Genomic DNA, 27788 nt, shown 5'->3' with positions numbered 1-27788 from the left:
AGCCAAAACGTCTCAATCGCCCGCTGGTTGATGTCTCCAGTACACGTCTCCACCATGTTAGTGGATGGAACATCAACCAAAACCAAAAAGTCATAAATACTTTTGAATACAGATGGTTTCTGTCGTTATAGGTAGCTCTTGTCACATTGATATACGTGCAAGGGTTTATTTTGCTGATGAATATGGATTTAAGTAGTTATTTATAGAGACTGACTCGAGGAAATGTATCGATGGGACCTTGATAATGCCGCTCCACCCCCCCCCCCCCCCCATCTAACAATGGATAATCAATGAAAGTTTGTACAGATATTGAAAGTCTCTAGAAAAAGAATCCTACTGGTCACAGTGATATTTTTCCTCTGGTACCAGCAGGTTCATATTTAGTGAAATATCTTGACAACTGTTGATTGTCTGTCAATATTGATTCCATGAAATAGAACAGATGTTCATGTCGCCCTCAGGATGGGTTGTAACAACTTTGGTGATCCACTGACTTCTAACTTCTGCTTTAACTCATTGCTCCTTCTACTGTCACCGTGCGTGTGTGTTTGTGTGTGACTGTGTGAGTGCTGTTACAACATAAAAGGTTATTGGGAGGTGCAGACACACCATCCCATGAGAACTATGACAACAAACGACTACACAAAAACAGAAACATGACTCTCACAGGTCACCACCTTCCTGTTCTTCAAACATCCGACCAGCTGAATTTGTTTAGAGTAAGGTGCTCTTCCCTGGAGGTGGATGGATTCATTCAAAAATATTTCTTTACTAATAATCTGCAGACAAGAGCGAAAGGTGTCACTTTACAGATCTTGATTTTAATCTGTTATATTCTCCAAACAGAAGATGAAAGAAATACCGCAAACACAGCCAAGAATGATAAACCAACACAACCTGGAGAACATGATCACATCTCTATTGCAAAAAGAACATTTTCAGGTCAAGTTCAAGGGGAATTCTACGAAAAGGTGGCAATGGCTACAACTCAATCCTCTGGGGCAACAGGCGAAGGTCCACAAAATGTCCACTAAGGGTTATTTTCCTCAAATAAAAGTCTGAAATTGTTATTCTGGGTCTGAGTCATGTTACATGTGTCTCACTCTCAGCCCAGCAGTAGCTTGATGTCCCTCATTTGCTTGTTACCTCGCTCTCTCTCTCTCTTACAAGTAGGGATGGCACTCTATATCAAGTGCTTCACTGTCATCAGAAAAAGATTCAGCCATAATAGTAAAACCAGTCAAATCCAAACTCTCTCTCCCCCCTCTCTCTCTCTCTCAAACTTCTCTGTCCTCTTGCAACAACCTATAGCTGCTTCTATACGAGCACTGAACTCTTCTTCTTCTCTGTAGAAGTCTTACTGCCCGTCTGAGTTTATTTTAAATTTCTTTTGATGTTTCATTTCTCTTATTGACTTTCATCTACTCCATTGTAAAATATCTGCTGTTCATCTGCTCTTAATTTTGACCAACTTCTTCTTATGTAACTGCCAACCCAACCCACTTCACTTTTGATTTCTTCTTGCTTTGCTGTGCCTCCCCCTACCTCGAGACCCCTTTTACACCAAAACGTCTTTACATCTGTTTGTGACAGAGAGAAAAATATCATATGGAACTTATTTGTTTGCCTTTTTTTTAGCTCGCTGTCACGGCGACTCTAAACAATCAAAGACTCGACTGGAGGCCGGAAAAACAATTTTAAAAAGGACGCCAAGACTTTGGAGTTTCCAAGAAAACAACCTGCTTTATTTCAAACAAACTAATAAACCCAACTCAAAATGTAAATAATAAGAGTGGGTTGACCAACAAAGGATTGAGAAGCTGCGGAGACACACACGCAATGGGCCAAACTACAATGAAACCTTCATCGCAAAACTAAAATAATAAAACCCAACACTTTAAAACATGCTGGGAAAAATGATGAAATTTGAAAGGAGAAAAAAATTCCCCACGGACAAGTTGCAGGGCCGATCCTCACTTGATCCCACATCTCCTCCAAAATCATTCCCAGTGTCTTTGAGCAACACACTGGACCCTCAAACTTTGAATGTGAGCGATGCCAGAGCGAGGGATAGAACAAAAACACGTTATCCACACATTGAAACAAGTAATATATCGGGGTGTCTCCTCCTAATGTGCCTGCACCTCCACGTTGAAGAATTAATACTAGTGCCCAGCGCACAAGTTTTTAGTTTGAGTTCTGCGTTTGATGAATAGATATAAAGGAATCCTGCTCCTCGTGCAGTGCAGGAGCAGCACAGTGGTTTCTCAGAACAAAAGTTTCCTGGTTCAAACCTAACGGCCGACCAGGGTCGTTCTGTGAGGAGTTTGTTTGTTCTCCCCGTGTCTGTGATGGTTTTTCCTCAAGCTGCCTCCCACTGTCCAAACACATGGAGGATAATTGGACGCTTTACATTACCTGTAGGGTCAATGGCTGCTTGTGTCTATATGCATCTTCTCCACTTATGGTTCTGAGAGGTAGCCAGGGCTCAGTGACTCAGGTTGACTCTCCCTTTTCCAATTTCTCCAACCAGGGCAGGGTGGGTTATACAAGGCCTCTCGCCCAATGTCAGATGGGATTGGCTTCTCCCGTGACCCTCAAAGGATGAGCGATATTGAATGGATGCATGATGGATGGATGGTTATATACACAATGCTGGACACACTTACAGACCGATATTGATTTAATTGTGTTTAAGAGCCAAGTCGAGGACAAGAGCCTTTACAACTGCACTGATGTCATCCAACCGGGAACAGGGCTGAGGTAAAGATACAGTTTACAAGAAGTAAATGTTTTGGGATCGTCAAATAAAACCTGATAAAATAGAGACGTTGTAAATATTTGTAAGGTTAATTAAGACCAGTGGATGAAACGGGCTCTTTAAACTGGTGTCGTTTCGGATTCATAAGCTTCGAGATTTACAGACAGAAAAGAACTCTCTGTTGTGCAGCTTAGTCATATTGTAAAATCTACCATCACCTTTTATAGAGACCACAGACGGAGAGAATAGATTTTAAGTGCATTTGAAATAAATGGATTACCGTTACACAACTATAAACCACAGCAGGGACAAGTTGTACGTGATTCACCTTGAGGACACGCTGGAGTTTCCGAGTCCTGGCATCACGTCAGTGGTTTGTGGTGTTTGGACTGTGCCAGCGCTCCGTTGTGAGCAGCAGAGGTGTGAGGTGTTGTGTTTTGTCTTTTAAGGTTGGCCCGCAGACAGAGACGCCTCTCGGCTGCAGCTCACTGTAAACATCAGTCACACTGTAATGAATGTGTGATGGCTGCAGAGTCGGGGCAGAGTAAGTGCGCTGACGTCCCCCCCCCTGTGTACTCGCTGTCCATCAGCTCTCTCCTGTTCCTCGCAACCATTTACAGTCATCTCTGTTTTGGACATAGCTGTTGGGAAAATACCAGTGACAGCAACACACTCAAACACACCACGGCCTCTTGTTGCGTACATCAAGCGTTCCTGCGTTTCGTTGAACATTTTGCAGCTTTCCCCACCGATGCCACATCTTTAGTCAGTTTAAAAAATCGTCCACACTTGTTGTAAACATCTTTGCCCGATAGTTTCCACCGCTGCTCGAGGGAAGAATCCGAGAGCAACGCACAGAAAACGAAAATGTCAACATTGAAATTGAAGGCTCAGAACTAGAAGCAGACCGAACATGATGGAGATCGATGTGGACCTGCAGCTTTGTTTTCCATATGTGTTCTGATGTTGTTTATTAGTCGCAGTCATCGCTGGTTTTATTATAGTATTCGGGGAACGTGTGCCAACATTCTCGGCACAGATCCGACGGTGCACCCGCACACAGACGCTGCAGCGAATTAAACCACACATGAAATGAAGTATGAGCTCCACGAATCTGGTGCTGGGGATCCCTCTGCTTCAGATGCACTGGGGTCAAGAGAAGACATTTGCAAAGGAGAAAAAGACAAACCTGAAAAAGGAAAGACATAAAAGTTGGATCAAAACTTTATATTCAAAGGCACATGTGGTTGTATGCTTAACAGTGAGCTGATCTCAAAGTTGACACACAGGTTCAACTATGGCCACGTTTCATACAGATGTCTTGAAGGTTGAAAACTAAAAGAGAAATAAAAGATCTACAAGTTTTAAAACTAACATTTTAATGAAAACGCTGAAAATATCACATGATCAAAGTCCCTCAACATGACAAACACCGCTAAACAAATCACCTAGTTTGCTTGTTGGCCAAGTCTAGAATTTTCACTTTAGGGCTGCACATCCATACCAACGCTTACCCACAATGCCACAGTCTTGTTCCGAATCCGGTCATGTGACCCTGGTACATTTGTGTCAGTAAAATCAGTTTACAGGAGGTAAAAAAGTTTCTGACCATGGATTTGACAGTTTTTATATCCAATTCACATTTTATTAATCCCATTGAAAGTGCTTCTGAAGCTGTGTAAACTCCAAAAACTATGAATACACCAAATAAATCAATGACACTGAGACAGGCCTGTTTTAAATACTGCAGTGGATTCAGTGCTGCTGATTTGTTTGATTCTTGATTTTACACAGGTTGAAACAAATCCTTCAATCTCTTGGGGCGAGCTTTGCAACATGTTCATCGCTGCAAGTTACAACACAAAGTTTAAAGGTGAAGCAGGAAGCGGGGGTGTGAATGTGCATGAGTCAATTTGAATGATTTTAAGGTAATCAAGTGAATTAAAGATGATATTGTTGACAAGTAAAGAATTTATACCCTCAAAACTTTCATTGGAAGAACGTTTTGATAAAAGGCCACGTTTGCTCATGATTAAAACATATATTTATAATTATGCATTGTAATTTGCCTTATTTGTTAGTTTATACAAGAATTGTAGGTTTATGAACTCTTATTCAAACTTGGTGGTAACAGGTTATAAACTTTAACCAAACTGTTTGGATACAGACGGAAAGGGCAGGAGCAGTAGAGACTTTGGCACTTGACACAAACCCACATGTCTCAGTGGGTTCGCATATGACTCATGTCGGCTAGAGACGAGTCTGGAGGAGCCTTTATCTGTACTCACAGGCCTCTCTCTCAACTGACCCCTTGACAAGCTGCCACGAACATTACGCGAAGCCGCGATGACGCCAACAACGCTGTCAGATGAGACATGAAGCGGAAACGGCAAGACAGAAAACTTCTATTTTCCCTTTTCTCTGCCCCTTTCCTTCCGTCCATCCTGTCAGGCTGCTGCTGGGTGGTTCGGTGGAGACATCCCTCCCCTCTGCGCGTAAACAGCCTCCGTGGGGCTCTTCACTGGAAAGCCAAGGGGATGAGTCTTCTAGAGAAGATACCCCGGCTGGTATTTGATTCACTGTCGTGGGGGGATATAGAGGAAATGCACTCCCTAATCCACGCAGACAACAGGACATGTCTCCGATAAACGCGAGCCTCTGGATGGCAGTGGCGATGGAGAGCGCGGACTTTACGCACGGACCCCTTTCCAGTAACGAGACGCCGGCGCAGCATTCACAAGCGGCCACTTCCCAGACGGCGATTGCTTTGCCCATTTTCATGTTTGCCGGGGGCGCCATCGGGAATTTGATCGCAATAATCGTCCTGTCGGTGTCTAAACAGGAGAAGAAGTCCTCCGCCTTCTACACGCTGCTGTGCGGGCTGGCGGTGACGGACCTGCTGGGCACCTGCCTGGCCAGCCCGCTCACCATCGCCAACTACCTGGACCTGCGCGTGCTCGAGCACCGGCACGTCTGCGAGTTTCAGTCCTTCTTGCTGCTGTTCTTCGGTTTGACCGGGCTGAGCATCATCTGCGCCATGGCGGCGGAGCGGTACCTGGCCATCTGCTGCCCCTACACCTACCAGCGCTGGGGGGTGGACAGACGCTTTGCGCAGAGGTTCCTCCTCTTCATCTACATCAGTCACATCTTCTTCTGCTGCCTCCCGATGATGGGCATGGTGCAGAGCCGGCTGCAGTCCTCCCAAACCTGGTGCTTCATCGACTGGACCACGGAGATTTACTCCATCCTGTACGGCGTGGTGAGCCTGCTGCTCATCCTGGGCACCATCGTGCTGAACCTGGCGGTGTGCGGGGCGCTGTTGCTGATGCGCCAGAGGACCGTGCAGTGGCCCGTGTCCAGAGCCAGCGTCCGGCAGAGGTGGAAGGCTCTGTCCTCGGCCGCAGAGACGCAGATGATGGCGGTGCTGGTGATGACCTCCGCGGTGGTTCTTGCCTGTTCAGCTCCACTGGTGGTGAGTCAGTCAATGAATCAATTAGTCTCCACTGAATGGGGAATGTATTGCACGTCCAATTTATCAACAGCGACTGAGGCACAGGGAGGCTGTTCAATGTGCAGGAGTTTAAACTGGTATTAAAAAGCCCAACTCAAATTAAACAGAACTTGAGTAAATTTACTTCCCACCACTGATCAATCTTGTAACCTGCCAACACACTGTATCACCATAGCAGCCTGTTATTTATCATTACAGAGAAACAGAGTGGGGTCACTTGCTTGGTTACACATCTATCCTTCAGTTCAGACACAAAAGACACAGGGTGTTCAGATTTAAAAAGAGAACTGAAAAAAAGATGACATGAAACTAAAGTAGAACTTGTATCTGATACTGTATCTAGTGTCTCAATGTTTGTGCAGATTTATGACATTTTCTTTCTCTGTGGATGTTTGATATCTGAGCTTTGACCTGGTTACAGCATCGTTGTCGTATACACCCTCATATTGTTATAGCAGGGATTTGCTAAGTCGCTTCGTGAATGTAATGTCCATTGGTTTTCAATGTGTGGGTGACTATGGCCATGATAACAGAACTGTGGGGGCTCACAAGATGGTTTTAGAGAAAGGAGAAAATTGAAAAACGACCTCCTCCTCAAGAAAATGGTTCTGTTCTGTCTATTAATGCCTTTTCCCTGATGATTACTGTGTAGAAACAGTCAGACATTGAAGCTCTGAGAGGGGATCACATGTAGTTGCTCCAACATCGAGTCGATTAACTGAATCAGTAGCTATTTCTATAATCGTGTAATAACAAAAAATTATATTCTGGTCAGAAGGTCATTCGTCTGTGTCACACTTCCTGTATGCCTTTTCAAAATAAAGGCTCTCCAGCGTTTCTGTTGATGGAATCCTTTCCCTTGTTTTAAAAAGGCTCATACTGTGTAGTACTGGTATTTATTTGAGTACAAGGGATTCATTCATACAGGGCAATAATCATATTTGTGGCCATATTCAAATCAAAGCCGATATGTAAAAACATTGTGCCGCAGCAGCAGGTCCTCTACAGAACATGTTGTGGAACTCAGAAGCCACATATTGTGCATTATCAATATGTATTGATAGTAACTTGAATATTGTGCATGGAAAAGTAAAAGTGGCACAACTGCCCTTTTTGGTGTTTATTTATTTCTTGTACATTCAGCCTTTGAAGGGAAGATATCAGGTTGGAAGATCTCCGCTTACGATTGGAATTAGAATGTGATCTTGGGCTCTAAAAGGTTGGTGACCACGGCTGTAGAGCTAAGGAGTTATAGAATTGTGCACTTTACTGAATCAGGTATTGTTCATGGATGTCAGACATAAATTTGCCCCTCTTTGTAAACGAGGCCTCCTTTACTGCCCCTTACCTGGAAAAATCCAAGATCCGCCAGTGAATTCTTCATATGAAGTTTAGAAATGATCATCTGTGTTTTATTTTATCGGGAAACCAACTGCAATGAAACAAAAGGATTAAAAAACTGTTTATATCTGACCATGTTATTTACACGAAGAAGATCTGAGCTGTAGCTTGTTTTTCTCCTTCAGGTCCGAGTGTTCGCAAACCGCTTCATGAAGATAAATGACCTTGAAGCTGACCTGGCAGCCATTAGGATCGCCTCTGTCAACCCCATCCTGGACCCCTGGATCTACATCCTCCTCAGAAGGTCTCTGTTCCGACGGCTGCTCAGTTTGTCCAGACGAGGCAGCAGCACTCGCAGCAACGCCTCCTCGTCGCCTCAGAGGAATCTGTTTTATCCTGATATCATGAGGGACACCCACGTGTTCACCCAGCTCATGTGCAGCGCAAACATCATCACTCAGCTCCCCGCCACTGCCAAGATCACTCCCCGCGACACGGAGAGCCTCCAACCGACTTCAAACACGGCAGACTGAGGACACGGCCAACATCTGTGGATGTTTGCTGCTCGATGCCGGCGACCCGGTTTCAGAGGTGTCACGTGTGAGATGGAAACACAGTGAGGACTTTGTGGCTCACAGCTGGACGGAGCCCCTCAGAGCTCCTGTTGGATTATTTATTCAACAGAAACAGAGGCCGGTGCTGACTTCATCTCTGCAGACGTCTCCTGCAGAGACACGGGACTGATGAGAAAAACTCAGCCGAGACTTTATTTTCTAACTTTGACTGGTCGTCCACCATCTCCTCGTTCCACCAGGTTCTACAGCTGCAGGTAGATGGACAGCTCATCTCATCTGGAGCCAGTTCTCAAGTGGCCTGTGGCTCTTTGGAGGTCCAGAGTTAAAAGGCATGTGCTCATACATCAGTGAGGGAGCATGGTGAGAGTCTGTGTTAACCAGAAACTGAGTGAGACCCATCACATGTGTTTTTATGTGACCTGACTTTGGGAAACTCCTCAGGAGAAACACTGAGATGACATCTGTTTGCAGTAAAGATTCTTATTTGCAATAAAACAGAATGAGTTTGTCTTAATGTCTTTTACTTATTAACCCTAACTCCTGGTGATCCGGTCCAAGTTGGAGTTTGTCAGTTATTAAATTCTTTCCGTAAACTATTTGAATCCAAAAGGGATTTACCGACTCCTTAAAAAGTTATTTAGAAAAATAGCATAACTCCACCTGTAGGCCCAACAGTTCCCTTATGAACACATTTACATTCATTAGATGCCGGTTTTTGGTTTGGAAAAGTTTCAAACGTTTCACAAATCCTGAATTTCATCTCGATCAGTGAATGATTTTCCGAGAAAGCAACAATAACGTTGAAGAACACAACATCTCGCACTGTTTAAAAAAGGTTTAAACAAATAATACTAAATCCAGCCCCTGATCCAGATCGGCAAAAATACCTTGAATGGATTGTCCCTTGACTCATACCACAGCTTTCCAACGGATTCTGTGGTGATCCGCCCTGGAGTTGTTGCGTCATCCTGTTAATTGGCAGACAAACAAAACAAAAACAAAAGGCAAACAGCAGGGGGGCTCTGGTGCAGGAGGTCAGAGACATTGACTGACGATCCAAACACGCTCAACCTTTTCCGTACTTGTCTAAACTAAACTGACATTTACTACACTTCATATATCCTTACGCTGCATTTTCTGTTTTTGGCCTCTAGGGGACATTGACTTAGTTCCCCATCTAGCAAAAACAAATCAACATTTCATCATTGGGTTTCGGACACTGATGAAAACAAGTCCATCACTTTCAGGGTGTATCACTCTCTCTGTCTCCTTCAATTCCTGAGAAAAGAGGTATGTGAGATCGCTATCATTTTCCTAATAAACTTGTGTAATGTTTCTCAAGAGGGCAAACATGACAGAACATGTCAAGAAAAACGGAATAAATTAGTTTATTCTTTTTGTCTTCAGTGTCCGTTGTTAACGGCGTTAAGCTAAAATATCGTCTGGACTTAGAACCCCTACAAAAAGCATCACTGTTTGAATTTTGTTGTTGACAGAAGAAACCTGTCAGACTATGAACAGCGCACAGCGAATGAAAGACAGATTCCTGGCTCAGAAGCCCCAGACCATTGGCAGTGGCCCTCAGAGTTTAATTCATCATCAGATGACAGCTGATGGGCTTCCAGATTGTTATCGTAGAAGTATTTTGGATATCACAATATCACGCACATTTACTCTGTGCTTTTACTGAATCACCATTAAAGAGACATTAAAACATCCAGTATTCCATGATGCATTTATTCCCCCCCCTGCCCAACATTTAAAAATAGCAATTACTAAACATAAGCAGACGAGACTGTGCTGAGCTGCACTTCTGTACAACATGTTCAAACCGTGACATCATAAATAAAAATCTATAAACATCGGTTAAGAAAAGTTCTTCCTCGAGATCCATTAAAGATGCACAAAAATAATAATTATACAACTTTTACAAAGGGTCGACCTCTTTGTCCACTCGTCTACATTTACATCCCAGGAAGAGGCTTTTCAGCAGAGAGCCGGCGTCCAACTCAAGAGTTCAAGTGAGGTGGACATTTATAAACTTCAACGCGTCTCCCACACGTTGAGGTTTATAAATTTGATGCCTTGTCGACCTGTGAACGGAGCCTCGGCGCTGCAGTGCATCAGCATCGGAAGTGACGCTCTTGCTCTCGGCAGCACGAGGACGGACATGAAGAAAACAAATGAAGAGTCTAGAACAGGAGCTGCAGGAGCGACAAAATGTCCAAATGCTGTTTGCACCAGACTTCCTTTCCTTCAAAGCATCCGAATGACCACTGGCTTTAGTTGCTGCTTCATTCAAAGCACAACATTTTGGGAAATGAGTGCAAACTCTGAGATGCAGATTACACACAGACATTACATTCCTACAACATGAAATTGTAGTTTCATTTGACATAATGTTATTTGTTAAATTACGAGATATGTGCAAATTTTTGCTGAGTCAAGTCACTCTCATTGACATTTAAAATTCAACCAGATTGCGTTTTGTCCAGGAGAGCATGAAACTTCACATCTCAGCTGGTTTGCTGTGGAGATGAGGGAGACTCGTCTTAACACGTGTCTGTACTGAAATGTCTTGACTACTGGTCAATTTGAGTTCATGCAACGCGATGTAACTTCAACTGAGCAACAGCGCCCTCTGCAGCCATATGTGGTGATTAGAGAGAAACCCAAAGCCTGCATCGTCTCTCTTACTGAACTAAAACCCAATGGTGGATATTACCCATGATCCCAGAAGAGCTGCTGTTGTAACAAATATTCATAAATCGGTTCAGGATTCATTATAGTTTGAGTTTCTTCATTGCATATTGTAGCAAAACGCTGGTTTTTAATGACTTCTAAGGCTTTTTAATTGATCGACGGTTCAGCTTTAAATCAGATTTTGACAACTGGAGTTGAAATGAAATGACAATCGATTCCTCTTTCAACTCTGTTTCAGTTCTCAACAACTCATCAGCTGCTCAACTCTGTAGGATATTTCTGCTCATACGTTTAAATTGAATACAGTGCAGCAGCCGCAACTAAGTGCACATCTGTCAACACAAAGAGCTACAGCAGCAGCCTGACATTAAATTTGTCATTGTAATCAGGGCTGTGTAAACCAACATTTCACCACTCAGGTGTTCCCACTTTTCTGTCAGTCACGATTTCTTTAAAACAGGACCTGACATTTGGTTTTCTATCAAAGCCTATGCGATTTCTCTCCTTTCTGGAGAAAAACCACCGCAGCTTTGTAATCCCAACATCCCCAAAAACAGCATCAGCAGTTACAGATCATTTCCCCTGCGAATCCAAACTGAAAGTGAAAGTCCCAAAGACGAACAGAATCGGCTCAGAGGCCCAGAACGCAAAAATCCCAGAGCGATCGGTGCAGGATCAGTTTGGAACTAAATACTGTGAAAGTGTTTTAAAAACTATGGGAGAAGGCAAACACAGTAAACTTTGACAAAAAAAAAAGTCATATTAATAAAATATAACTGCACTATGAATTAGGGACTAAAAAAAAACAAGCTCGCTGGCTACAAATGGCACTTCAAAAAGTAATGTGGTGTTTTCACCAAAACTATACAAAGCTGATTTCAAAGTTAAGTTACAGAGGAAAAAATAAAACCCTTCTATTGCTGCAGTGAGATGCTCAGGGTGCATCAGAGACAACCGAAGAAAACATGCTTGGAGACAATGTGATCGATTCCTAAATGAAATTGTTCAAGCAGTTAGAAAAAGGCCTTTCAATCGAAAATGCTTATCAATTATCAATAATGATAATCAAGCCTCAGGTTCACCTAAAATTACAGCTGAATCTTTCATTTCAAAGAGCCAACCTCTGATTTCATGCACGTGTCATTTTAAATCAAAGTCTGTCGGTTGACGTTAAACAGAGAGACTGTGAAGTCACATGACAGATAGTCAGAATCTGCATCACACATGTAGTTGTTTCATGATGTGTAAACTCGACTTGAACCCGTTAAAAAAAACAAGAAAACACGATAGAGCAGCTTTGGTTCAGGCTGAAAAAATAATAGTAAATCAACAGAAAGGAGATAAAAGATGTCACTGCCTGAGAAGCTTAACAGATCAAAATATACTAATAATCAACCAAATAAACACTATGGATCGTTTTATATCAATTCATTTTTACATCCTTTACATTTTACATGTTAAGACTTCTAAGAAAGATGAATCACGAGTATTCTGCAATATGCATATAGGGATGCTTTGTTTTGATCAATCAAATATTAATTTCTACTTTTTACATTAATGGTCCATGAAAACAAACATTTAGTTCCTTGTTAGCATGAAGGAGACGTCTGTGAGAGCGACAAAAACGGTCTCACTGCAGAAACATTTGTCTCAATTCAAAGAGATGGACATCCATGTTAGGACGGAGCGATAAAATTATAACAATTATCGGAAATAACGGGAAATTGATCAACCTCAAATTCATAAAAAGTTTAGCTGTTTATCAAGTGTTTCTGATTCTTTGCTCATAAAGTAGTTTTTAAAAAATCCTTATTTGAACTTGAGATAAATAATGTCAAATAGTGGCCATATCGTCCAGACCTTAGCGAATATTTGTTTTGTAAATAAATCAAAGCATGAGACAAATTGACATTTTTCTGACGTGTTAGGTGAGTGGGATTCATCCCGAGGACCAAGAATGCATGTTCAAATTTCATTAGAAACTTCTCAAATAGTTAGGGTTAGGGTTAGGGTTAGGAGGTTACGTTTTCATCTGCATGGGTTTATTCGTCTGTCTGATACCAGGATGATACACCAGAGTACTGGACGGATTTCCAAGAAAACTCGTTGGTAGGATGTTGTGTGAAAGAAGAAAGAATTCAGTAATTTTTTTTGCTTTTTGATCCAGGAATATCTATGTTTTTCTCAAGAAATAATTCATGGATCTTGATGAAAATATTTGGCATTTTTAGGGAACTTATATCTATGAGTATACGCAATTTGGTGCTGCTTGACTTAATTCAAGGGATATGCGCTCTACTGAGTTGTTGACATATTTCAGCCTGATCCAAAGCACTAAACTGACATTGCATCAAACTTTTTTTCAGGTGACCATCGACTTAAAATCCTCCACAGTCCACAAACAAATCCAATCTGCCTCTGGAGACTTTGGACAAATTAAACACTTAGTTTCTCTTAACATCATGACAAATGCCTCATGAAGAAAAAAAGACAATCTTTAACGTGAAATGCCTAAAATCAAATCATTATGATCCGATGAAATATTACAGCCAACATCTTTTCCTCTGACAAAAAAAACAAATAAAACCCTGTATGGCTGTTTGTGAAAACAAAACTCTAACATTTTCAAAACAGTGAGGATTAATGCCCGATCAACCACATTTCACATTCATCTGCCTGGATCACATGGATTCATTTTTTAACCAAAATGTCTGAAACTGTCTGAAATGAGTTTGGTTCTTGCTCAAACTATCCCATACAGTGAGAACTAATTAATAAACAGGCAAAACGATGAAGCTGTCAGGAAGTGAAGTTTAGACCGGGAGGAGCATGGGAGAGGTCAGGTATCTGGGCCATCCACACCAACTCTTTCCTTGATCGTTCAGGACAAACAGCACTTGCCTTCACTTTCAAGTGTGAGGCGGGGCAGAGGTGACCCGCTGCTGCGGTGGGGGCAGGGGGCCGGCGATACAGAGTGATGTCTATGACAGCGACCCGGCGCGAGCACAGACTCCTGCGTTACACCACGTACTGCGGGTTGCTGGTGAAGTTTGTCGTGTGGGTCTGCCGGCTGTACTGAAAGTGGTCAGTCAGCACGTTGTTCCAGTTGTGCTGCTGCAGCTGTTCTGAGCCGTGGGAGAAAGGCACTGACCCGTTGGCCTGGATCTTTTCCAGCGCCGGGTTGTCAAAGGACGTCAGGTCCTGCTTGGAGCTCGGCAGCAGCTTCTTCTCCTTGTTTGCGTCGTACTTGGCCTGTTAGCAGAGGAGAGGAGAAAATAGATTTTTGATCTTAGTAGTTGGACTCCTGGCAGTGCACTGAGGCTGCCAACCCAATAGTTTGGCTGTGTCAAATTCAAGAAGATAAATTATTCGCACTTTAACTTCACTATTTACTGAGTGAATGACATTGAAATACGTTTATAGGCCATTTTACCACAATATTACAAACTTTCAAGGTTTTCAGGGACTCACCTTATTGTAGAGGAAGACTCCAACTATGGCCGTCATCATACCCATGATGTTAATAAGGCTGACTGGGTTGCGCAGCATTAGCAGTGATATGCTGATGACCATGATCCTCTTGGTGGCGTTGGCGACGGCGTAGCTGAGCGGGCTGACGAGGTTGAGCACGCTGAATGCAATGACGTTCTGGGCGAAGTTGCAGAAGCCACTGATGAGGAGGAGGCAAAAGGTACCAGTCCATCCCGAGATGTCTGACTGAGGCAAGAAAAAACACGACAACCTGATGCTTTTTGAGGGAACTTGATTTTTGATTCAAACAATTGCTGTGAATATCGGCGAAATTTATACAAATTATTCTATCTTGCTATTTTTTAATTGAACAATTTGATGATCAATGAGAAACACATGTCATCATAATACCTGTATGATCTCCATACAGATGTCAGACCCATTCAGGAGCAGTTACTGCAACTCACCATTTCTCCGTTAACAAGGAACACAGAGAGATCCACCAGAACCCAGGTGGGCAGCATGAAGATCACGGCATTGAAGCCCAGGATGTTGAGAAGCCTCAGGTGATGGATCCTTGTGTCGCGCAGCACCTAAAAAAAAAAAAACCAGTTGAGTCACACAAAGATTATGTAATGTCCTTGTTAACACAACCACTTCCCCTTTCTCACAGCGTTTCAAACACCTCCACATCCAGCAGGGCAGCACAGCAGGATATCAGTTTCACATCAACAAGAAGTGACATTTCAATTAGCGTCCTCCCTCCAGGCGTCATGCGGCACATACCGGCAGGAGGATGGTTTACCTTTTTGGAGAAGATGTTCTGCATAGAGAAGCAAAGCGTGGCAGCCAGTGCACTGATTAATCCTGAAACATGAAACGACATCTCAGTCGCCGTGGCCAGCAGCACTCCACCAATGATGGGGATGAGTGAAGTGTACACCTACAACGAGGAGCACAAATGGCGAGAGGTCAGAGTCAGGTAAGGACAAAAAGACAATCATCACTTCAGTAACTTATTCAAGGGACTACAATTGAATTGGCTGCGTCAGGCAATCTGCAATCCCAACCAGTAATCCAGGACCCAAACTCATTTTAATCCACACAAAGATATAAAGGCAACTATCTTGATTTGCTTGTTTTTGTTAGTTTAAAAGGGAATTATATGCACGTTCCTGCTATTGCTACCAACATGAGCATCAACCTTTGCTGAAACGCTGAGAGTTCTACATCAAACTTTTATATCAAAACCAGTTTTGTGACGTCAGAGGGACATTGAGCTTTGACCACTAGAGATTAAAAAAACGTTAAGGGGAGTGTTCCTAAATTTTTGATTTCACAAAAGTGGAACTGACTGACTGACAACCTGAAAACATAAAGCATCCAGAGCCTTCCCTTGTGTGACTACAGGCTCTTTCCCAAATGTCTTTTTTTGTTTGGTTACGATCGGTCAGGATGCAGTACAAGGAAGCAGTATAGCTTCAGGTTATAACTATTCAAACATGACTTAAGTTGGAAAGATAACATCATAATCTTAAATCAACAAGAAAAGAATGTTTGATCATCCTTCTAGTGCCAATTTAGTTCTTTAAACACTTCAACAGTAACTGGAAAGTGCTCCTTCCTTTTTGGTTTGTTTCTATTTTGGCAGAGGCCTAGATGTTTGACCCATTTCAGGTGCCCTGACTCATTGTGAAAAATTATCCTGAAGAGTTTCTGCGCTCTGATGGAAAAGTTGCAGGACGATAGTTAAGTTACGATTAAGTCACACATTAGAGCCTGCAAGATACAAACCCAGGTTATATTTTATTTAAAACCATTAAAGTCTAATGTATTCCAATCGTTATGTTCACTTATTGTTGACACAGTTTAAGAGATGTTAATTAGATTATTTATTAGAGCAGCAACAAGTCAGCAAATAATCTACTAGAAAATTTAAGATTTGTCAGCAAAATGTCAGATTCTGTTTGTTTTTATTGTTGTTGAACAGATTAAATTCAGTTTTATGTGTTGTGTTGCTTCACTGAAACTGGCTTGTAACAGTGAGGAAGTGTGGGTCTAAAAAAGTAAGATAACAACATCACTGTGGTCTCAAATTGCAAACATCACTTTTAGAGTTTCGAAATATTTATTAAACTACTAATGGAATTCATTGAGAAAACTGATTAATCAATAATGCAAATGCTCACTTACAGCCCTACATCATACTGACGAGTTAAATTACTTTTTACTCATTTAGTAAACACTTTTCTCGAGAACTACATACAACGGATCCTGATTCCCTGCCTCCTCTAACTGGGAAGTACAAGTACCACAACTATGAATGTCCGCAATAATACACATATAATCTGATTTACAAAAACAAAATCATCATCATCATCAGCTTCTCACAGACAGACTTTGTGACAGGGTTGTTGCATTAAACTGCGTTAGGTTATAAATGGTGGCAATTTCAGTCTTTTGCTAATAAAGTTAAGTATATATTTGGTTTCCAGACATTTTGACTCGCAACGGAAAAATACAGGTTGTCCCAGTAAGATAGGTGAGCCAGTAAATATTATATGACACCTTTGCTTTACCTCCTGTAACACATACAAATATCTGCCAAGAAAAGGCCTGTGAGACAGTCTCATGTGTCTCATAAAACTTAGGGTTTCTCAGTACAGTACAGTACTGTACAGTGTGGCCTGCTCCTCCTCAAACAGGATCTCAGTAACGTATTATCAGAGCCTACATTCCCGGACTGTGGCCGGCCTGAATACTCAGCTGCTGGTTGCAAAGTAAACATGACAAGCTGACGTTAGACTGGAGAAATCTCCGGCTCCTGCTGCTTCAAACCTTGGTTCTTTAATAGTAAGTAGAAGCAGACAGTGAATACTGGTCTGAATTTCTCCCATACAACACAGCTGCAAAGTGCATATTATGAAATATAATTACATTATTAAATCTAACTCTTTGTAAATCTAATTTCATTTAATAGTCGGATACAGTAGCTGTACATGAAGAAAACAGTCTTGCCTTTTCAGTTTCCTATAGAACGGTATTTTGTTTGGTTTATAAGCGGTTTTCTAGACTAATTTGAAACTATGTCAGGTTGGACTTTGTTTACTTAGTTAAGCAATAATTCAAACAATTACCACATCCAGAAGTCAAGGATTTTGGTTGGTTTTCTTAACCTTCTATGAAAGAGTTAAATACTTTTGGATTTTGAGGCAACAGGCCGACCAAACAAGCCCCGGAAATTGTGATGGAACTTTATTCCTATTTTCTCCATTTTAAAGACAAAACAATCGAACAGGGAAAATAATCGGCAAATGAGTTTATATCGAAAATAATCATTAGTTGCATTAGTTAGTTTAGTTTTTCTTTTAGTTGAAGTAAAGTTCAGTTCAGACAAAGATTCACAGTGACAATCACTTTAGGATGAACTTAAAGCAACACTAAACAACTTTTTTCTAACCTTAAAATGTCCACTTCAAAATAAGGTAGTCATCTACTCTGACTTGTAATATGGAGAATGGTGCCAGTGTCATTCTCACCCTAAACGTCTGTTCTTGCTCTGTGTCACTTTGGTGACCAGGTTGATCTCCTGTGAAAAGTTTTTAACTGAACAATAGTCACAGCTAAAACTTCTAAAAATAAGGTCTAGCAAGTTCAAGGGTTATAATGAACTGTGGATCTGTTGAAAAGACTTAGTAGTGATTAAAAAAACATCACAGTTTATCTCTTATATTCAGTGAGGAATAATAAACAGATTGGTTTATTTGTGACCGTTGCAGCTGTTTTGGTTCAGGAAGCTGGCTATCATGGGCAGGGCCGGGTCTAGACAGGCATGTATGAGGGGGCAGCCACAAATCTTGAGGGGGCATTGTGCCTAACCCTAAACCTAACCCTATTTAGTTTGAGGGGGCACAACATTTATTTGAGGGGGCCAGGCCCCCTCTTGCCCCTGCCTAGACCCGGCCCTGATCATGGGTAACATCCACCATTCATTCGTGTTTCAATTCAGTGAGCGGTGATACAAAGTAAGAGCTTCGGTCAAGATATTGATAGGCTTTGTTTTTTCTCTAAATGAAAACCACTTAGACATGGAGGCAAACAGAATTAATCCCAACATGCAGCTCGAAGGGTGCAGTAAAACTTACTTTTAAGTTAATATCACTTTGACTCTCCCACAGTATTTTATTAAAGCTCACAAGTTTATATCAAAGTATTTCACAACAATCACATGATGCTTCCTGTAAACCACACGTAACTCTGCCATCCTGCCACTGCACACCTTTATACCAAGCGTGAAAGAACATGTATGAGCCCTATTGGCTCCTAATATTAAAAGCAGTGACAGAATTTGGGGATTTACCGGGTGAATGTGGCCGACTTGTGGAAAAGAAAGTTAGTTTCCCGTCCCTCATCTCCACCCTCCCACTGAGCACCTGATCGGGGACAAAAGCCCCTACAGATGGCCGTAACACGAGATGCAGCACAGGCGCAGTGCAGTGCCACATCACCACTGCTCTAACACTTGAGGAACAGGCTGCGATAGAGAGGGCCCTGTGTGTCGTTTGCTGTATCAAACCTACTCACCTTTGTGGTCTGCTTCTCTTTCATGATAATTCTTGATAGCAGCACAACCCATATTGGCATTGTGGCTTTGACTGTGAAGGAAACACAAACAGAAAAGAGACGTCAGCGACAGCAACAGAAACAAGTCGAGCTTAAAAGACTGAAGTTTGGAGCATAAATGCTCTGGTGTTCTACCCAGACCCACGCCCCTGTCAAACACTAAACGTGTGTCACATATCGTGAACATGCCTTTGTTATATTGCACCATCTATTCACTGACGGACGTACTATTACAGCCAGTTTACTTTGGCGTGTCACTAACAATGACAGACTTTTACAGTCGTGATAGCCTGGTTTTGTTTTCAAATGATGGACACTTATTTCAAAAGGGGTTTGAATAGAAAAAACTATCATCCACAAGGAGCCTGGATGAAGTTCTGAGTCACTGCAGGGCTGTTGTATCAGACTGATAGTTGGAGACCGGCAGTTAATGAATATTCAGATTTAATTGCCAGGGCAGCAATGTTTCTTTAAATGGGTTCAAAGATCACAAAGGATCTTTTATGTGGTGCAGAGGAAGTCGGACAAGATATGACCTCAAAATAGACTCTTTCTGAAATTAACTCTACAGTATGTGGAGAAAATATGGTCTGGACATTTCATGGAGTTTGTCTTTAAGAAAGCAGGCGGACACATTCACAGGAGAATCTCCAGGGCGTGAGGGGTGGAGCCTGGAACAGAGCATTAAGGGTCCGAGGAAATCAGCGTTTTCATTTACAGAACATCGGCAGCGTTGACATTATTAATTTATTATGTAGTTTAACAACAGACCTGCAACAAATCCCACTTTCATGTTTGCTAAAACTGTTTGATGAAAACTTTTCGGAAGTTGTGATTGTGAAATTAAATAAAGTTTTACTATGTCCTGATGTTTTAACAAGCTTGTTTTTAAAAACAGTTTGCTGTCATCTGACATAAGAAGCAAATAATCACATGAGAATATCGGTAATTTGTAATGAAATTTATCATTTCTGTATATTACTCACCTTAAAATCTTGTATACTTTGGTACCAATACTTCTGCACCTGTAACTATCTTCATTTCTAGTACATGACTTTTGAGTATTCTGCATTACTACTATATGTAGATGTGTATGTATGCATATACTCTACAATAACACCTAAATGCATGTGTATAACACGTACACAACTTATTTCATTACGCATTTAATAGTTGCACTCTTCTTTTAACACAATAGCAAGTACACGATTGTGTTTTCTATATTTTCACTAGTGTGTCTCTACTACATTTTGTTTTACTCCAACCCACTGGCTCCTAATATTCCCAGAAAGTTCACTTCTCTTTTGCAGCTTTGTTGAGGATCTTCTGCACAGTTTAAGACACTGGGTGCAAATATAGTGGGTCACAGGAATCCAGAGGCAGATCTATTGTTAACACGAAGATACTTCGAGCTAAACCTCACTGTTTTATTGTTGAAGTAAAAGAAACGAGTCCTTCTTCTGTCTCAAACACTGAAACCCTAAAGCTACACGAAGGTGAGAGCTGCAGGTAGTCATTAGTTTGGCTCATTCACTTCCTATGAGAACCCTATTTTAGTAGAAGAGTCTCAGACACGAGGAGCTCACTGAAGTGTGTTGGTCTCAGATGAAAGTTGGAGGAACACAGAGGAGCATCAGTCCGGGACCCTCCCCCCTCACCAACGGTAACTACGTTAGCTAGCTAGCTCCCCGCAGCCGCTCGGCTTCTCTCCAGGGCTGCTCTCAGCGGGTAAATATGGAGCCAGGAGGCCGCTGCTGGGTGAACAAGTCTGCCTGTCCACGACGCCGCTAGTTCCCGGGGCCCACACGCGGGTTAACTGCCGGTGCCGCCGAGTGGTCCCCGGCGCTAGCCACGAAGCTAGCATCAGCTGACGACGGACACATCGAGTTACCGCGGAGGAGCCGCTCCGGGTGGCCTCACGTTTACCCAGAAACAAGAAACATAAATCGGCTTTACTCACCCGTGTGTGCGTATGAAACCGGCACCTTCCATATGCTGAAGTGCGCCGACACGGATGCAAAGTATTTCCCGAAGGCTAAAGGCAAGATGTACCACCGGTAGTACCTGCTGGGGAGTTCTGTTTTGGGGACTCCCCATGCCCGCAAGAGCGGCGGAAGGAAGACGACGATGGAGATGATGTGGAACAGAGACACGGTGACCGGGTACGGGAACGAGTTCAGGATGATTTTGTTGATGACATTGCCCCCCGAGCTGACCGTGTACCAGCACGCACACAGAGACGCTATCCGGATCCCTTCCTTTAAAGGGGGCCGCTCCACCGCAGCCATCTTCCAGCGCGGAGTGACGAGGCACCGGCGGAGAGTGAGTGTCTGCACCGGGGGAGGGAAGCGCTGCTCGGCCTCAAGCTGCCGTCAGTGCGCCCGCCACCGGAAGTGTAACAGTTTCTGGCCACGGCCTTCGAAATAATACACCCGGAGACGTGTTTGTCAAAGTAAAAGTCTAAATTAAACAAAGCGCCTCACTCCTCCCAGTGGCGATTCTAGAGTCTACTGGGGCCCCATGCACAAGATTCCCGGGGGGCCCTCAAACAGTGTTATAAACAATCTTACACCAAACTAAAACCTTCTAATTTTCAAAATATAAAAAACAATAAAAACATAAATAAACGTCATGAATCTAACGCTAGATTAAATTCAAATGTCTCTCCAATTGATGGGAATCAATGGCAACGTTCAGATATACTGTTATACCTTATTGTAATTTTCTGCTTTCTGTTTTCCTCATGTTGTTTTTTTTGGCTTCCAGGGAGATAACTCGTCATTTTCCTCTGTTTTCATTTTGCATTCAAACTCTGAGAATGATACAGAACTGTAGCTCTGACGGGAATCAAATTTGTACTACTGAGAAGTCTTCATGAGTACTCCATTGGTTGTTGAGTAAAGTTTGTCAGCCCTCGGAGGGCCCCCTCGTGGCCTGGGGCCCACAAACAGTTGCCGGCCTTGCCTGTTCACAAGTGGCGCCTCTGCCCCTACCAGGCTGTGGTTGCTATGACACAACGTTACAAATATTAGAATTTTTTTATTTTTCAGTTAAATTAACTGATCAAATCAACTGTAACTGCATTCCAAGAGAAGTTGAATCATACAATTTGTAATGCAGTATTCAAAAGTTGGGGATATCTGTGAATGAATCAAAATCCAGCTGAGAGCGATGTGTTATAACCCTGCTCTACGGCAACACATCTGTCAGTAAGAATAAGGCAATAATACATTTTATAAACCAGTAAAAAAAAGGGAAGTTAAAGAAACATAAAGAGAAGACAAGCGATCACAGTTCCTCATTTTTTATTAACAGATATCAACACGTCCATTTAAAAAGGACAAAGTAGCAAATATGTTCTCTTCTGCATTCAAATGAACACAAAAGGCTAATTTCTGTACATTCACTAAGGCTCTGTCTTTAGGGAAACATGTTTCCATAAGGCAAACAATATCGAAAAGGAATGATACTAAGTACTTTATCCAGCATTTCAATATATATTTAAATTATTCCTGACAGTACAAAGATGCAAGCAAGCTGCAAAAGCTCCTGTTATTTCAATTCATATTTTAAAAGCTAAATATACAGTAAAGGGAAAAAGCAAGTATAAAACATTAGTTCACATTATCAAAACGTGTCATTTGATAAATGTCCTTTGTAAGGTAGGTTGGTGTTTCAGCAGGGAAAGTCTGGAATGTCATTGCTGCATCACTGACCAAATTCTAAATAAGAAAGAAACATGATTCAGTATCATCTGATCATGTATATAAATGTTAATCAATATTATAAATGACAGCCACATTTCTTTGCCAGTTTTCTTTTCTGCACAGTCAGACCGTCAGTTTCATGTCACTTTATCTAACAGCGACCAAAAAACTAAACATTTCTAAAAACTGATTTGTGATTAATGCTTTCTGTTTCATAAGACACTCATGCAATGTATATAAACATAAAAAGATGTATATGAAATGTTGACATTTTTTCCTACCCGTGGAAATGAAGGTAGCTATTTTAAGATTTATTTCAACCACAATTTAACTTAACTTTAAATTGAATAAGAATACTGCACTATGAAATAAATGTGATAAATGCAGAACATTCGGTCACATTCCACAAAGCATTAGGACTAACATAGGATGAACAGAATACACCTCTGCAGTATGATGTGCTGGTCCTCTCCCATACAAACAACAAAAGGAATTGTAAACTCTATCTGTACAGAAATCCGACAACTAAATGGGCAGATGATACATATCCATATCTCTTCATGCTGTCCAAACTTAATGTTTACAAACTCATAAAAACACTGTTTACACCCGCTGTGCTCTAACAAACACAAGCAGGCAGCATATTTATTCCATTTTGTACCTACAGTGCAGAAAAAAGCAGCATACTCCAACAGAAGTGCCTTCACACATCCTTAGCCACTACCCTGTATGTGGACGCCAGCTTTCAAGTCAGATTCCTTACACTGGTTTTAATCCAGGCAGATGTATGGCAGTATGTTCAACCTGCTCTCATCGCCATGTGGGTCTAAGGAGATGCACTCTGTCCAGTCGTACCAGGTACCCTTTGTGTCATAGCAGCCGTTAACCCCGGACCAGTGCTGTGCATGTAATTTGCTGAGGTCTTCGTTGTTGATCGCTCTGCTAACCCCTGGTAAATCCTTGGCCGGTTGTTCTGGTGCCAACGTGAGTGTGTTCTTGATGTCTTTGCTTCTGTGTTCGTCTTTTTTCAAGAACTCTGTCATGAGAAAATGTGTACCAGGATTGTGGGTGCCCGACGATGTAAGCACGTTGCTTTGTTGGCTAAGGTACGACTGGATGATATTGCTTCTCGACAGCTCTTTCCAGTCTGTCTGCTGAAAGGGACTGCAAGGAACTGGTGGATTCTGCTTCGGCTGTTCTGCCCACTGAGGTTCAAGTCTTTGCACGAGTTGAGCCTCTTTCTCCTGGCAAGGTTCCTTATGGAAGGAGGACTTGATCTGCCCGGTCAGGGGGTCAAATGTCAGTCTCCTATCTTTTAACCTGACTGGTTTAGTGCCGTCTTCAACAGTCTGTCCATTGTCCTTAGGCTTGTATTTCTGTCTTTTCCTTTTCCCTGTATTGCTTAAAGAACCATCGCCTTCCGAACTGACCCTGTCATTGAAGGAGGAGTTGGTTGGGTAGTGGAGAGATGTATCGGGAGGCCTGCCTTGAGCAGACCTCAAACTATCATTAGGAAAACCCTGAACAGAAACATTTAAAGGCTGAGAAGAAGGCCCCAGCACAAAAGTATCCAAAGACCCAGACTTCATAGTGGGACTCGAAAGACTCCCACTCTGTGCTTGTGTGGTTTTTCTGACAACAGCTTCCTGCTTTGGAGTTTGAGGACTGTGCAAGGAACAGCGGGGGCTCTTAGGTCGATACTGACCCCCAGAGGCAGCTTGCTCCCTACTCTCTTGCTGCTGCAGAACTGCTGCTTGTGACAAAGAAGTGCTAACAGGTTGGCTGTATCCCGGGGTACTTGGATGAGGTTTTACGGCATTGACAGGGATTTTATTTAGCCTGTCGTTGTCCAAAGGCTCAGAAATCTCCCTGTCTATAGGCTGACATGTAAGAGAATCTGTACAAAATTCAGAGCTACTGCCAATTCCATTGGATGGCAGCTGTTTGGAGTTTTGTATTTTATCATTAAGGGTCGTTTTGGATATCTTGGCTGGTAAAATCTGTCCTTCCTTCTGGTCACCCTTACGTTTCCTGTTTCCTGGTTTTTCCACCCGTGGGGAGTAGCAGTTGTTGAAGTCTGTTCTATTCTTCAACTCTGGGCCGGTTTTACCTGATGTTGTGGTGGCAGCTGGTGCAGAGATGAAGGGATGAGCACCGCCATTGGAAGACCATGATGCACCAGTGCGTTCTTTGGACAACACTTCACCCTTCCCTGGTTCAATTAGCTGTTGCCAGTTTCGCAGCAGCTTCTTTGCTCTTTTAGCAAGGTCCTCGTTCTTGGTTTTCTTCCGGACATCGTTGATGAGCTTGCCAAGACGGGTTTCCTTCAAGGAGAGGAGATTGGAGTAAAACAGTGCCTTTGACTCGACTTTTGAGAAGGGAGATTTAACTGCATCTTATTTAGCATGTTCATATTTTGAAGGTCTAAATGTCACCTACCTCCAGTGCTTCTTTGGTGATTGGATTTTTCTCCAAAAAAGAGACAACCTCCATAACTACCACCATGTTGCATATCTGCTGAAAAGATAAAAAAAAACACATGTTTATGCATAACAATCCAGAAACATTATGGTGTTATTTCAAATTATAACAACGGCATTCAAAGGCAGCTACTTATGTGCAGATGTGACAGTTTGTGATTCAGAATGATACAGGAACATATGCTTGCTCTACAGAAAGAAGAGGGGCTATTAAAAGGTCGGGGCATCATTTGAATAGACTTTCAGACATGCACCTGTATGTCGAGAAGACGATGTACTCGCACTGGTTTCATGCTAAATATGACAAACTGAGACTGCATGCAAATGTCTCTGGCTGTGATGGGCCACTGTAATAAATGATGCACATCATGAGAGGAATGAATATAAGGCATTGTATGCGTCCTGAAGTAACTTGAAGTGTGAGATATCTCATAGGTTTGCCCAAAAATTACACAACATTGTGCAATGAATTGACATGGCTATAACTACCAAGAAAACAAAGTCTGAGACAGTTGTTTGTCTCCATGGGTTTATACTAGAGCTGCAAAGATTAGTCAATTGAAAAAATGAATTGATAACTATTTCTATAGTGACTTTTGAACATTGTTAACCTTAATATTAAAGGTTTTGAACAATTGCTTGGAAGTCGTTTTTTTCTTGAATATATTGTGACAGGCCTATTTTCACTCCTGTTCAGTTTTCTTTGTCTGCAGTATTACACACAAACTGCTGAACATATATGTATAATATGTAATCTTTTTATCCCAATAACATAGTGAGATGGGGTTGGTTTATTATTTTAACATTTTCAATGATTTCCCAGGAAGATAATTCATGGATATTGATTAAAATAGCAATTTATTAACATAGCAATATAAAGCTTAGCATTGATCTACCTCAGATAAGTAAAAGGTTTAAAAACACATACTTCAATCAGGAGCAGAAATCGGTCTCTAAATATAAAATAATCATGTGACATTCATCACAATGATCATCAATATCGACTGATATTAAATTTGTATGTATATATATTTGTATTCTATATCATTTTTGGCCATATCGTCCAGCCCTGAGTTTGTATATTAACATGATGTCATCTAGTCTGATTGTATAATCGTATGTGTTGTAACAATAGTAATGCTGTATAGGGGGGGGATGTTTGTATATAAATCTTTAAACTGACTGAATTTCACAATCATCTACATTTCTACCACTTAGCTGCAGATCTACACTTCCCAAGAAGGAGCTCTGTTTAACTGGTGGTTCTGAGGCACAGTGGGATCCAGGGAACATAAATAAAGCCCCATGGCCAGCAGCGGTGTGTTAGCCGGGCTCCTGTGCTCATGTGTCGGTTACTTGAGCCAACACGAGATGTTTACCAGCTAATTAACAAGCAGATAATAAGTCTCCGCACACACACACCGAGCGCCTGTGCTCTCCACCCCCGCCTGCTGGGACCTGAAGCCGGCTCATTGTTCACCTTTGTCCCCTGGAGGAACCACCGCTCATACTCACATTGCTCTGGCCGTCGATGGCCTGTAGCAGCCGGTCTCTCATCACCTGCGGAGTGACCGGAGCCGCTGTCATCGCCTGGCGGTGTCGCGGGTCGGTCAGGACGGATTGGAGACCGCGGAGGGTCTACTCCTCACCGGTGGGAACCGGCCGACACGCTCACAGGCCCGGCGGGGGACTTCCTGTGGGAGCGGGCATCATGTTTTTATGACGCTGAACGCTTCGTCTTCGTTCGCCACCGGCATGTGCTGCTTATATTCAGGCGACGACGACGGAAAATCCTCTCCGAGAATCGGCCACCGTCCTCGGCTAGTAGCCTCCTCCTCCTCGGCTTCCGCAGCCGCGTCGCACAGATATATATGGTGCGTAGACACCGCATTGGCCACTGGGTCCTGCTACGTCAACGTCGCCGCCATATTGGACCGAACAACACTGTCAACAGATAAATGTAAACCACATAAAGAGCTGCAGAGTTCAGAACACCTGTGATTAACACTTATTTTAATTTGAATTATAACAGCTCTATGACTCTAATAACATTATATCACCCCTTGGGGAAATGCTTTGAAATAGTAACATTTTCATTTTTGATTTAATCTTGATTTGAAAAGAGACAATGATCATTAATCCACATTCATACAGATGTAAATGCAGACAGGCTGATTCCATCAGCAATGCCAGATGTTGATATGTATCAGACAGTGAAATAAACAAAGTGAAATCATAATAGTACAAACCCCACATACCAAGCAGGTTCCTTAGTGACAAAGAAAATATGTATGTCATAAAACTACAAATGTAAACAAGAAGTTAAAATCTTTAAAAACAAAGTTTTAATCTCCATGGATTTTCGCCAAGTGCTCCTCACAACACGTGACTGAAATGATACAGTTTTATATACCTCTCACTGTGACTCTAATCTAGAATTCTCTAATCCCTATTTATGTCCCTATGTAGCGTTGATTTCCAATTAGATCAGTCATATTTGTCACAATTTATATCAAATACATCAAAGCTGTCTTTATATACCTTTTATCATTATTTAAACAGTAGGTGGCGGTAATTCACCTGGACGATGGATGCCAACCACCAACATACCAAATG

At 42.2% G+C, this 27788-nt stretch overlaps 3 protein-coding genes and 1 long non-coding RNA gene across 7 annotated transcripts; 1 reads left to right on the top strand and 3 right to left on the bottom strand.

The window, feature by feature from the left end:
• Positions 1–1990: 1990 nt before the first annotated feature.
• LOC128448766 (uncharacterized) lies at positions 1991–7988 on the bottom strand. The gene is made up of 3 exons (XR_008339796.1): positions 7850–7988; positions 7621–7704; positions 1991–3950 (listed from the first exon to the last, which is right to left on the bottom strand). It is a non-coding gene; the product is annotated as an uncharacterized LOC128448766 (long non-coding RNA).
• On the top strand, positions 5001–8702 carry LOC128448764 (prostaglandin E2 receptor EP4 subtype). The gene is made up of 2 exons (XM_053431541.1): positions 5001–6233; positions 7799–8702. The coding sequence occupies exons 1-2, from the start codon at positions 5397–5399 to the stop codon at positions 8144–8146; spliced, it is 1185 nt and encodes a 394-aa protein (XP_053287516.1). The 5' UTR covers positions 5001–5396; the 3' UTR covers positions 8147–8702.
• A 1204-nt stretch (positions 8703–9906) lies between these two features.
• slc35e1 (solute carrier family 35 member E1) lies at positions 9907–21335 on the bottom strand. Its single transcript, XM_053431542.1, has 6 exons — positions 20946–21335; positions 18947–19017; positions 15168–15305; positions 14830–14955; positions 14363–14608; positions 9907–14143 (listed from the first exon to the last, which is right to left on the bottom strand). The coding sequence occupies exons 1-6, from the start codon at positions 21271–21273 to the stop codon at positions 13910–13912; spliced, it is 1143 nt and encodes a 380-aa protein (XP_053287517.1). The 5' UTR covers positions 21274–21335; the 3' UTR covers positions 9907–13909.
• A 938-nt stretch (positions 21336–22273) lies between these two features.
• Positions 22274–27013, bottom strand: LOC128448762 (mediator of RNA polymerase II transcription subunit 26). 4 transcript variants are annotated; one of them, XM_053431537.1, is made up of 3 exons: positions 26688–27013; positions 25132–25209; positions 22274–25016 (listed from the first exon to the last, which is right to left on the bottom strand). In XM_053431537.1, exons 1-3 carry the CDS (start codon positions 26757–26759, stop codon positions 23463–23465), a joined length of 1704 nt encoding a protein of 567 aa, XP_053287512.1. In that variant the 5' UTR covers positions 26760–27013; the 3' UTR covers positions 22274–23462. The 4 variants fall into 4 exon arrangements, with proteins under 4 accessions (XP_053287512.1, XP_053287513.1, XP_053287514.1 ...); XM_053431538.1 differs by having other exon boundaries at positions 25132–25206; XM_053431539.1 differs by lacking the exon at positions 26688–27013 and adding an exon at positions 25306–25334.
• Positions 27014–27788: the final 775 nt, after the last annotated feature.

The sequence above is a fragment of the Pleuronectes platessa genome, chromosome 9 (genome assembly GCF_947347685.1).
Source record: "Pleuronectes platessa chromosome 9, fPlePla1.1, whole genome shotgun sequence".
Taxonomy (NCBI): domain Eukaryota; kingdom Metazoa; phylum Chordata; class Actinopteri; order Pleuronectiformes; family Pleuronectidae; genus Pleuronectes; species Pleuronectes platessa.
The sequence above is the reverse complement of the archived record's forward strand: the minus strand, read 5'-3'. Positions and strand labels throughout refer to the sequence as shown.

What these genes read in the sequence shown, in the direction of transcription:
- LOC128448764 (XM_053431541.1), top strand. Translation starts at nt 5,397, where the DNA reads ATGTCTCCGATAAACGCGAGCCTCTGGATGGCAGTGGCGATGGAGAGC. An exon ending in CCTGTTCAGCTCCACTGGTG is followed by an intron (nt 6,234 to 7,798) that starts GTGAGTCAGTCA and finishes TTTCTCCTTCAG; the next exon opens with GTCCGAGTGTTCGCAAACCG.
- slc35e1 (XM_053431542.1), bottom strand. Translation starts at nt 21,273, where the DNA reads ATGGCTGCGGTGGAGCGGCCCCCTTTAAAGGAAGGGATCCGGATAGCG. An exon ending in AAGAGAAGCAGACCACAAAG is followed by an intron (nt 15,306 to 18,946) that starts GTGAGTAGGTTT and finishes TCCTCGTTGTAG; the next exon opens with GTGTACACTTCACTCATCCC. An exon ending in AGAACATCTTCTCCAAAAAG is followed by an intron (nt 14,956 to 15,167) that starts GTAAACCATCCT and finishes TTTTTTTTTTAG; the next exon opens with GTGCTGCGCGACACAAGGAT.
- LOC128448762 (XM_053431537.1), bottom strand. Translation starts at nt 26,759, where the DNA reads ATGACAGCGGCTCCGGTCACTCCGCAGGTGATGAGAGACCGGCTGCTA. An exon ending in CCATCGACGGCCAGAGCAAT is followed by an intron (nt 25,210 to 26,687) that starts GTGAGTATGAGC and finishes TTATCTTTTCAG; the next exon opens with CAGATATGCAACATGGTGGT. An exon ending in TCACCAAAGAAGCACTGGAG is followed by an intron (nt 25,017 to 25,131) that starts GTAGGTGACATT and finishes CTCTCCTTGAAG; the next exon opens with GAAACCCGTCTTGGCAAGCT.